This window comes from Ustilago hordei (assembly GCF_900519145.1).
Source record: "Ustilago hordei strain Uho2 genome assembly, contig: UHO2_contig_02, whole genome shotgun sequence".
In the NCBI taxonomy this organism is placed as follows: domain Eukaryota; kingdom Fungi; phylum Basidiomycota; class Ustilaginomycetes; order Ustilaginales; family Ustilaginaceae; genus Ustilago; species Ustilago hordei.
In genome coordinates, this window is record NW_024545252.1 from 1343772 (window position 1) to 1355318 (window position 11547).

An 11547-nucleotide genomic window follows, 5' to 3' on the forward strand; every position below is an offset into this window, starting at 1 on the left:
TCGCGTCGTCATCTTGCATTTCCCAACAATGTTTGAATGCTGCTCTAACATTAACTTACAAACACCCGATCGATTCTTCTTTGATCTGCCGATCCCTTCGGGCAACAGTCATCACGGTAAGCGCTGCAAATCTTGCAAAAAGTCTTTCTTTTCTCTCCTTTATAAAAAAATAAAATAAAATAAAAAGAAAAGAAAAAGGGTCAACCTTTCCTTTTGGCTCTCTCGCTTGCCGTGAGGAGGACACACAGATACACGCCTCACCCATACCCATACCCACGAAAAACTCGTCTTCTCTCAAGACCCAAACGACGTCTTGCTATCATATCAACTCGTAGACTGCAAGACAACACGGGCACAGCTTCACCCACCCATCGCACCAACACCAAAGCTGGCGACAACGTGTTGTGATCAACCCTAGCAAGCTTATCGCTCGTCTGTAGACGCATCGTATAGGTCTAATGACAGTCTTACTGAACTCGTAGCCACCTCAATCATGTCGTCTCCCCAGCACTACTACGGCTCCCTCGCCAGCGGTCGTGCCATCTCGCCTCCGCCCGGATCACGACCATCTCTGGATGCCGATCGCGCCGATACCTCTGGAGATCACCAGCTCCAGCAAGACCTTGACGCAGCTCGACAGATGAGCAAGGCCCGTGGTGGTGCACAAGACCCCAGTCCAGCTCGAGGCAACATCTCTGACGACCAAGCCGAGCCTTACTTCCACGAAGGTCTCAATCGTAGCCCTGCTCCAGTCCCTGTCCGAGCTCCCGCTCCCCCCTCATCCTCCGCTGCCGCCGCTCGCTTCTACCAGCACAACCGCAATGCATCCAACACCAGTCTCGACAGCCAGCATCATTTCATCGACCATCGTCACCAGGCTCACTCCCTCAGCAATGTACACTCTCCCTCTGCTCTTCGTGGACGCTCGGCTCTCTCGCGCACTCCCATGCGTAGCCCCAACACCTACTTCCCTTCCCGCACCAACGAGCATGCTCTCATCCATGTTGATGATCATGACGATGCGATCGATGGCGAGGCTTCTCACCTCTCTCGCCGTACTCAACACATCCGTCGCAGCAGCCATCAATCTGGACCTTCTTCCGATGGCCCTGACCTTCTTGATGATGATCCGGACGCACAGCCTCGTTTCCGACGCAACTCGACTGTCGAGGATGACGTCTGCTTCCCCCTCCACGATACCCATGCTTCGGATGGTCCTCTTCACGAGACTCTTCCCGCGATCCTGCACGACAAAGTAAGAGCCGCCTATGGTTCTCGCACCGACAACGGCTACGTCCCACTAGGCTACCCTTTCACCTTCGACCTTGCTGCGCTTGAAGAGTTTGCCTCCGACGAGCGAGATCGTATCGGTATGGCTTCCTCTTACAATGCTGCCCGCTCTCCCGGACAAGGCTTGCGACAACGAGGCGGTGCAGCACAGAAGGGTTCTCGTGGAGGCCCAGCCTACGGTGTCTCTCCCGACAGTGACGATGCCACCTTCTACAGCCGACGCCCGCGCAAGCTCAGCACCTCGGCAGGTGCGTTTGGCAGCAGCAAGTACCAACGCAAGCTTGCACTCTTCGAGGGCGGAGGATCTGCTCCACCTCCCGTCGCTGCTGGCGCCGCAACTTCCAACAGTACCTTGGGCACTAGCAGTGCGCTAGCACCGGGTACACCCGGAGACAGGAAAGGCTCCATGGATGTCAACACCCCCTTGCTCGACAATGACACGCTCCCCTCCTACCACAACGCTGGCAGCAGCGGTGCTTCTCGCATGCATCACTCTCAATCGCAGAGTGCCATCACTCCTGGCGCAGGTGGCCACAGCAGAGCAAGGTCTGGCACGGGAGCTTACAGCACCCGTGGAGAGAAGCCTTATCGATTCACCTTCTACTCAAACGCCTTGCCCTCCACCATCCACGCTCGCCATCTTTCTGAACTGCCAGCGGACGGTCAGACCTTCGAAGAACTCTTTGCCGGTCGCGAGAAGAAGAACAGCGACCATTCACCTCCTACTGAAGGCAGTCAGAGCCGTAACGCCAGTCGAGCACCCACCATCAATGCAGCAACCGCACGCATGTCCTCCCTCGGTCAGACTTTCGGTCGTATGGAAGGCACAACCGCTCCACCCACCGGCTCCAACACGCCCGTACACAATGGCGAGGAAGCAGCACGAGCAATGAGTGGGCTCTCCGCCAGTCGCACCAAAGCCCTTCCCGGAGGAGGGATCCGCATGGACCCCGACCCGGAAGCCAACACCTGGTGGCTCGATGTTCTCTCCCCTACCGATCAAGAGATGAAACTGCTCAGTCGAGTCTTTGGCATCCACCCTCTTACCACCGAGGATATCCTCATGGAGGAAACACGTGAAAAAATCGAGCTATTTCGCAACTACTACCTCGTCTGTTTCCGTTCTTTCGATCAAGACCCCTATAGTCCCACTTACTTGGAGCCTTTGAACATGTACATCATCGTGTTCCGTGAAGGTACACTCTCTTTCCACTTCCGCGGTACACCTCATCCGCAAAACGTACGTCGACGTATCAAGCAGCTTAAAGACTACATCAACGTCACTTCGGATTGGATCTCGTACGCGCTTATCGACGATATCACCGACGCTTTCGGCCCCTTGATTCAGAGTATCGAGTACGAAGTAGACTCGATTGATGAACTCGTACTCATTTTGAAGGAGGCGGAACAGTCGGATATGTTACGACGTATCGGTACCTGCCGAAAGAAGGTTATGGGTTTGTTGCGGTTGATGGGCAATAAGGCCGATGTCGTCAAGGGTCTCGCCAAGCGTTGCAACGAGAATTGGAGCGTTGCTCCCAAGTCAGATATCGGTCTCTATCTGAGTGATATTCAGGATCACTTGATTACCATGACGCAAAACTTGAATCACTACGAAAAGATTCTTTCCAGATCACACTCGAACTACCTCGCGCAGATCTCGATCGAAATGACCGATGCGAACAACCAGATCAACGACGTGCTTAGCAAGTTGACAGCGTTGGGTACAGTGATTGTTCCGATGAACGTCATTACTGGTTTGTGGGGTATGAATGTCAATGTGCCGGGAGAGGGAGTGGAGAATCTCAGATGGTTTGCCGGCATTTGTTCGGTGATGGTGGTGATTGCAGTGTCCGGTTACATTGCTGCTACGAGATATTTGGAGCGATCGCACTAGCCTTTCTGTTGGTTCACTTTGTTCATTATCATCCCATTCTCGTTTCATGCAACGGCAGGCAATGGCTTGATTTCAACAGTGTGTCTGCATTGCTATGCGGTTAAAGAGTGCTAAGCTTGGCGATCAGGTTCATCATCCAGCTCGTATGGCCTCCACCTAACTCTGATCTTGTCACCCTTGTTCAGCCCTCCATACAGCCCTTCATCTAGCGGAAGAGGGATGGCGTACATACCAAAACAAGGTCCAGCTCTACCATTTCCCCCCTTCATTCCTTCTACTTTTTTCACCCTCATCCGACTCCTGTTCAGTAGTTTTAATGCAACACTTGGATCCTTCTCCGCTGTTACAGGGTCTACAGCGGTGAGGAGACATCTTTGACATCTCGCTACCAACTGCAGCATCGCCTTCTTCTCTTCCTCCCCTTCATCAGAGGGGAGAACCCAAATGCGTTCCCAACTATCTTCACTAAAAGGTCCAACACCGGAGCTGACAACAATGTTCGGTCTGAACCTTGCCATGTTCAGTGCATCCGGTGCTGACCACTTTTTTGGATCGAGTTGGGTGATTGGTCTCGCACCCTTACCATCTAGGGCGGAAGAGAGTTGTGATCGAACAGCAGAAAGAGATTCAACAGAGGCGACTAGGAGCGGATATTCATCTTGAAACTCAATCCCGCGTTCTCGATGGAGTTCTGTTTTGTCGTTGCTAGACCACGAGGTGGGGTCGGAGGGAGGTTTAAAGATGGGAAAAGCTTTTCGCTTTGTGTTCGAGGTTGTGTCGAAGTGGATCAACAACACTTTATATCCCAGAAAAGAGCTGATCCAATTGCTTGCATCCAGCTCCGCCTTGGAGGGAGCGGGAAGAGAGGCTACACGGCCATCTGCGTAATCACCGTACATCTCTACAGCTGGAACTTCTTTCCATCCCTTAAGTTCTGCTGCTGTTGGTCGTAGAGTGGTTTCGCTTCCCTCCAAAACCTCCTTCCTCCTCTCCTCCTTTTGGCCAACGTCGCTCAACCTTAGTCGGAGAACATTCTGCTGCTCGTCAATCTCAGGCTGAATAAGCGTCAACCTAGCCTCCTCTCTCAGACTCATCTTATCCCATTTCCCATCCTTCTCCCCGATGACCATCCATCTTCGATCCAACTCAAACCCTTGCCCAGTCAGCACTGCGCTTGAAACACTGACTCCAGCGCACGATTTGATCGGGTAGATAAAGATCGAATCTATCTCGCCCAAAGATTCGTCTTTTGCTCCGGGTTGGGTTGGTGCAGTTGTCGAACCAAATGTGTGGTCTGAGATGGTAGAAGTTTTGGAAGACGTGGGGGAAAGGTAGTGCCGTAGAAGGCCGATAGCTATGAGTAGGGCAAAGACGTATAGCTGGGCCGAGATGCGGGTAGGGTTGGTAGCTTCGAGCCACTTTTGTTTGAGCGGATCTGAGGGTTGGAAGAATGGGATTTTGGCTGGCATATTTGCGATCGCCCTTTGTTCGAGGTGGTGAAGATGGTGGTGGTGTTCGAGATGATGCTCCTGACAGCCGCCGAATAGATGGGCCTGGGGAGACCAACTGAAGAAGCTGGGTGAGGGCTAAGCTTCTTCCAATCGAAACAAGCCTATTGGAACGATGGGTGGTCACAAGACGAAGAACATGTCAGTCACATGTCACTTTGGGTGGGTAAACCGAGTCTTTGAAGAAGTGGAGAAAAAAGGATGGTCCAAGCGCAAAGAGCTGCCAAAACCAAAAAGCGTAATTGCCGAAAGTCGCCTTTTTCCCCGCACTTTTTGAAGTTTTACCGGGCTCCTAACCTGAATGCTGTCTTGCCCGTTCTTCTTCAGCGAAGCCAAGGCCATCACAGTTGCCAAGATGCTTTTCTCTCGAGAAAAAAGCATTCGCCTCCCCGCAATCAGGACTCTAGACTACCGCTTCCTCTAGCGGCCCGAGCGACACAGCTTCGAAACAAAACTCAGATCCTGTCTTTCCCTTCCGTTCTCCAACGACATCATCACATCACCACATCACTCCATCAACACCGCGAATCAAGATCAGCAATCATGGTCCAAGCTCATCCCCAAGTACAAATCCATCGTCAGTCAATCGACAACAAAGATGAATTCTGGCTTCGAGCCGCCCGCTCCATTCACTGGCACAAACCTCCCACTAATGCCTACGGTCCTTCTTCCAACAAGAATGCCGCTTACCTCGATCCTAATGGTCATACCTGGTTTCCCGATGCACAAGTCTCAACTTGCTTCAATGCTGTTGATCGACATTGTTTCGAGCAACCAACCGGAGCAGCCCCCGTGACCGCATCCCCCGACACCCCGCATCTAGCCCTCTCACCCACCGCCCACCGCGTCGCACTCCAACACGTCTCCCCACTCGCCTTCCAAACTCAGCCCTCCCGCTCCTTCACCTATCTCGAACTTCTCCAGCAAGTTCAGCTTGTCGCCGGGATCCTCCGTCACAAGGGGGTGAAAAAGGGAGATGCGGTCGTGATATACATGCCGATGGTGCCTGAAACTTCGATTGCTATGCTGGCCTGTGCTAGGATTGGTGCGGTTCATTCGGTTGTGTTCGGCGGGTTTGCACCGAAGGAGTTGGCCAAGAGGATTCAAGATTCGGGATGTAAAATGGTCATTGCGGCTAGTTGTGGTTTAGAACCGAAAGGACCGGTTGATTATAAACCGTTGGTGGATGAAGCACTGAGGGTTTCGGAACATAAGCCTGAGTCTGGCCTGTTGTTTTTGCGAAGACATACGATTAAGGGACACACTCCCGCAGAGGTGGTAAAGGAGGGCGGACAGGGTAAGGCTGGTTTGCCAGAATGGGATTGGGAAGGAGAAGTGAAGTTGACAAAGGAGAAAAAGGGAGGGAGGGAGGCATGTTGGGAATGTGTACCAGTTGCTAGTGAGGATCCGATTTACAGTAAGTCCCCTCCTTTTCCTCTTACATGGATTCTTTCCTTCTTTCCTTTCACTAACATGACTGCATTCAATACTTCGGGTGGTAGCTATCTACACGAGCGGCACAACCGGAGCTCCAAAAGGCGTCTGCCGATTGTCCGGCGGACACATCGTCGCTCTTCGCTACTCTATCGAGCATACGTTCGGGATGAACGCTAACGATGTCATGTTTTGTGCTTCTGACCTTGGTTGGGTCGTCGGACATTCTTATATCCACTACGGCCCCCTGCTACTGGGTGCGACTTCGATCGTGTTCGAAGGTAAACCTGTGATTCCTGATGCAGGGATTTGGTGGAGAATCTGTTCGCAGTACAAGGTTACTCAAATGTTCTGCGCCCCTACTGCTCTCAGAGCTATTGTCGGTCAGGATGCTGATGCAAAACTGATGCGTGCACCAGGGCTGGATTTGAGGAGCTTAAGAACACTCTTCTTGGCTGGAGAGAGAAGTGAACCTCAGATTGTGGCCAAGTTTGAAAGACTACTTAAGGAGTTGGCTGCTCCTGGGGCTCAGACTAATGATGTAAGTTCCCCTCCTCGCGTCCCTTCTGATGCCGAGAGTTTGCACACTAATACTCACACCTTTTCCATATGTGTTGTTCGGGGAGTAGAACTTCTGGTCAAGCGAGTCAGGATCACCAATCACAGGTCTCATGCTTTCCTCCGCCTTTGGCCCTCTCTCTGCCCGCCCCGGCTCCGCTGGACTCCCCATGCCCGGTATGGACGTCCGCATCGTCGACGATTCCGGTCGCGAACTCCCTCAAGGTCAAATGGGAAACCTCGTCCTCGCACCCCCACTCGCCCCTTCCTTCCTCGGCGGACTTTGGCGCAACCCTGACCGATTCTTCTCCTCGTATTTCTCCACCTTCGCCCAAAAAGGAGGCTGGTTCGAAACAGGCGATCAAGGAATCATCGACCAGGACGGATACGTTTCCATCCTCGCTCGTTCCGACGACATTATCAACGTCTCTGCTCACCGCCTAGGCACTGGGCTTATCGAACAAGTCGTTACCTCCCACCCCGACGTCATCGAATGCGCAGTTGTTGGTGCACCCGACAAATTGAAAGGACAGTCACCCTTTGCAATTGTTGTGGCGCACTCGAGGGTAGCGACGGCGAAAGATGCAGGAAAAGCATTGAATTCAGTGGAGAGTGAAGAGGTGAAGGGGATGCTGAAAAGTATCAACGATCATGTGAGAAAAGAGATGGGACCTATTGCACAGTTGAGTGGGTTGATTGAAGCTCAGAAGTTGCCAAAGACGAGGTCGGGGAAGACTTTGAGGAGGTCTTTGAGGCAGGCGGTGGAAAATGCTGCGAGCGGGAAGAGAGGTAAGTATCCGCTACAGCCGACTGGGTTGGATTTCGGCTTGTGTTCCGTACTGATCAACTTTACCCCGTCTCTGTGTGGTACGATGATCGGATTGCGTGGTACAAATAGGCGCACCTGTCGAGTAAGTATCAGTCGATTATCGCAAAGGCAAAGAGCGAGGAAGGATCCGGGTTCAGCTGATAGCCGCGCTGCTGGATTGCGGATTTATTTCCTTTTCTCCGCCAAAAGCGTGCGCACGGCCCCTCGAAGAACAAGCTCCACTAACATCACTCTCCTTCTTCGTTCCTTTCCTCCTCTCCTCTCCCATCGACTACTAGCTTCCCACCAACAATCGAAGACAAAGAAGTCATAGATACTGTCCGAAACGCTATCGAACAGTATTTCGACGCTCTTGACAACCCTTCTTCCCCATCAACCTCCACCTCTTCCACCACCTCTACCAACCCCACTTCCGCATCTCGCACAGCCATCCCTTCTGGTGTCAATTTGAACATGAAGGCTCTCCAACTCGAGAAACCTTCCGGCGAACCCAAAAAGGGAGCTCGAAACATCGCTGCTCTCCGCGAAGTTCCCACTCCTAAGCCCGCATCCGATCAGGTCCTCGTTAAGATTCTCGCAGCCGGGTTCAACCGACGAGACGAATGGTCTATGATCGGAGCATACCCAGGGCTAGTGTACAAGAATGCTACCATGGGATGTGATGGTGCAGGTACCATCGTCGCACCTGAGGGGTTTAGCATCCCGAACGACCACCCGGATGGAGTTGTGTTGTTGACCCCGACCCGCGGTTGGGCTTCCGATAAGGACGGGCCTGAAGCAGAGCTCCCAGGCCTATCCGACGAGCAGCGAACCAACGGTCTTGGTGGCAAAGGATTTGGGATTCTCGGTGCGACCGCTCCAACCAATGGTGTAGGCTGTTTCGCAGAATACGTTGCTGTGGAAAAGGATCAAATCGTCCCTGCGCCGAAACACTTGACCCCGGAACAAGCAGCTACATTACCTTGTGCCAGCGTCACAGCCTACCGTGCACTCTTCACCAAAGCCCAAGTATGCAAAGGTCAAAACCTTCTCCTCACAGGCGTAGGAGGAGGAGTTGCAATGTTAGCCCTTCAAATGGCCGTCGCTGCCGGCGCAAACGTTTACGTCACTGGTGGAAGCCCCGCTAAAATCGAACGCGCAGTGAAACTCGGCGCAAAAGCAGGCACAGAATACAAAGACCCCTCCTGGCCTTCTAAAATCCGTTCCCTTCTCCCCGCCTCCCGTCCCTACCTTGACTGCGTAGTTGATAGCGCAGGGGGAGAGATTGCAGCTCAGGCACAGAAAGCAGGGTTGAAAATTGGTGGAAAGGTGGTTGTGTTCGGTATGACTGCTGCGCCGAAGACGACGTTTACGATGAGAGAGGTACTGAAGAATGTAGAGGTGCTGGGGAGCACAATGGGTAGTGCGAAGGAGTTTGCGGATAGTGTGAGGTTTGTGGAGAGACATAGAATTGTCCCCGTGGTGGATACCGTTTTGGAGGGGTTGGGGCAAGCGGAGAAGGGCTTTGAGTTGCTTGCTGAGGCTGATAAGAGGTCTGGTGGCAAGGTTGTTGTGCGGGTGGCGGAGTTGGATGGGAAGAAGAGTAAGCTTTAATTAGGCCATGTACAGCTCGCGCGTAAACTGTCCCACAATTTTAGATGTCACCACACATCACTCCAATGCTCAATAGCCATATGTTGTATTGCCACACTGTCTGATATTGTCTGAAAGCTCTGCTTCTTCTCTCCAAGACTGTGGAATTGATATTGACATTGACTAAAAAAATTGTGCTATGAAGAAGAGCTGAATTTTTTTATTATTGTGGGACAGTTTATGGAGTGCTCCTTGAGAACACCTTAGTACTTTGTATTCCCTCCTTTGGCCTTCAGAACCGCCTTGATGTGGTCTGGCATGCTCTCTATTAGTATCCTGTCACAGGGTCAGCTGGCCAGTGCAAGAGAGTGTGCCAATTGATCAAGTGGCAGTCATGGTAATGTCACATAACAGAGCAGTATATGAAGGGTGTGCAGAAGATCAACATATGAAGGGTGTGCCAGATTGATCATAGCCAATAACCATTGGGGATCAACAAGATTAATCAGGTTGGCAGCACATATGAATTATGAGATCAATCAAACTTCAGGAATCCAGATCAATCTCATGGGATCAGTCAGGATCAGTTGGATCAGCATGCCTCAACTAGTCGGCCAATATGAGCAAGTACTTGGAGCTGTGCCGATGTGACCACATGACCAAGGGGTTTGGTCATGAGGTTCAACAAGTGGCTAAAAGGATTCACAAGATAAAGTCGAGAAGGAGCTGTGTCGAAAGGGGGCATCACACATCATCAGGCAGAAGGAGAGCATGAAGGCAAGAGGGCAGTGTTGCATAACCCTTATGCTGTGAAAATGGTAGGAGTGCAGTATCAATGGGATTGATGCCAGCAGGACAAGACAGTGCCAAACAGGGGACAAAGGCCCCTCAAGAGGAGCAGGATAGGTGTCATGGGCTACACCAACTGAATGCATAAATACTCTCATTCTACCATAGTATATGAGTGGATCCCCATCCACTCTTTATACTTTATACTTTACTTATTACTTACTTGGTTATGTACCATTGCAATAGCAGTGCTCTTGCAATGACTCTCAATGTGTGTGTTGTATCACCATTAGTTGACAACTGTAGGCAGTGTTCTTCACACTAGCGGTCCAGTTCATTACTGTAGGCAGTGTTCTTCAACACCTGCAGTCCAGTCCCTTGCTGTAGGTGGTGTTGCTCAACACCAGCAGTCCAGTCAGTTATTGTAGGTGGTGATTCACACCAGCAGTCCAGTAACTCCCATCCTCTGTAGGCAATTAGCATATCGCAGTCCAGACAATGTCCAAGAGCATTATCAACAGTACTACAAACACTCATACTGTAGGGGAGGGTGTATCACCCACTTGCCAACAAACAACATTTGTGCCATGCAACCTCTGAACAGAGTGTTCAAGGCAGTCAGTCAAGACTTACCAGGCAGTGACGCTTGGTTACATTTAGGCGAAACATATCGAGTAGACCTTACTCAATCAACCTCAGCTAGTCTCTGGCGCGCGACCACTTACACTTTGCTGACTGTAACTAATGTATACTTAAGTGAAGTGATAACTAGTTGTGTATGGTGTAGAGTGGATGGCGATCCACTCTCTTGCTAGGACAGAGAACATGGTTATATACCTTTCTTGCAATGTCACCTGCAACACTGCTCATCCTCCTTGTCCCTCCTATGCTCCCCATCCACCTTGTGATGCCACTTGTTGGCACTGCCTCCTTGCCTTCTCTGGATGGATGGCCTCTGGCTGCTTCATCTCGATCAGGGGCCAGTCCCACCTCATCTGGGTGGCAACTCGCACCCTTTCATCACTTCTTTGTCTTTGGCACCCACCTTCTTTTGCTGGCTTCATCACTGTAGTGCCCCTGCCTCATCTGATGGTGTCTCCTCCTCGTTTGGTGACCTCTTCTTGCTGTATCAGTGATGGGGTGCCTCTCTGACCGATTCCCATGAGATCTGTTGTACTCAGCATGATATTGCGATTCCCACTGATTCCTGTAGTAACAACATTGTTCCTACTGATCCCAATGAGTTATGCCATGGGGTCACTTCTACTACTGATCTTAGCAAACTCTTCCTTAAGCTCTCGCTTAGCCTGATCCTGTGATTTCTGCACTCCTTCATATGACTTCACTTCTTCCCACCTCCTGCGCATCCGGCTCCTATGACATGATCACTGCCCATTCAGCCTCACATCTCTTGAGCAGTTCATCCCTGGACTTTGCAATTGTACTATACTTTGAGAGTCGCATTTTGAGATGGTGCTGGAGGTGTTTGATGGGGTTAAGTCAGGCAACTGTGCTGGCCATTCCATAACCTTGATGTTATTGCTTGTCAGCCACCTTTTACTCTTCTTTGATGTGTGTTTAGGGTCATTGTCTTGCTGAAAAATGATATCAGTATATGCATGCTGAAGATGCAAATCCAAGATTGTTTTCACAAGCTTGTCATTCAAGAT

General features: G+C 51.3%; 3 protein-coding genes across 3 annotated transcripts; 2 read left to right on the forward strand and 1 right to left on the reverse strand.

Annotated features, from left to right (window-relative positions):
* Positions 1-493: 493 nt before the first annotated feature.
* UHO2_01233 (uncharacterized protein) lies at positions 494-3187 on the forward strand (the record flags this gene model as incomplete). The annotated part of the gene is made up of 1 exon (XM_041553701.1): positions 494-3187. The coding sequence occupies one exon, from the start codon at positions 494-496 to the stop codon at positions 3185-3187; it is 2694 nt and encodes an 897-aa protein (XP_041409635.1).
* A 110-nt stretch (positions 3188-3297) lies between these two features.
* On the reverse strand, positions 3298-4656 carry UHO2_01234 (uncharacterized protein; the record flags this gene model as incomplete). Its single annotated transcript, XM_041553702.1, has 1 exon — positions 3298-4656. The coding sequence occupies one exon, from the start codon at positions 4654-4656 to the stop codon at positions 3298-3300; it is 1359 nt and encodes a 452-aa protein (XP_041409636.1).
* A 582-nt stretch (positions 4657-5238) lies between these two features.
* On the forward strand, positions 5239-9109 carry UHO2_01235 (related to acyl-coenzyme A synthetases/AMP-(fatty) acid ligases; the record flags this gene model as incomplete). The annotated part of the gene is made up of 5 exons (XM_041553703.1): positions 5239-6112; positions 6198-6670; positions 6759-7476; positions 7586-7598; positions 7795-9109. 5 exons carry the CDS (start codon positions 5239-5241, stop codon positions 9107-9109), a joined length of 3393 nt encoding a protein of 1130 aa, XP_041409637.1.
* Between the last annotated feature and the right edge of the window lie 2438 nt (positions 9110-11547).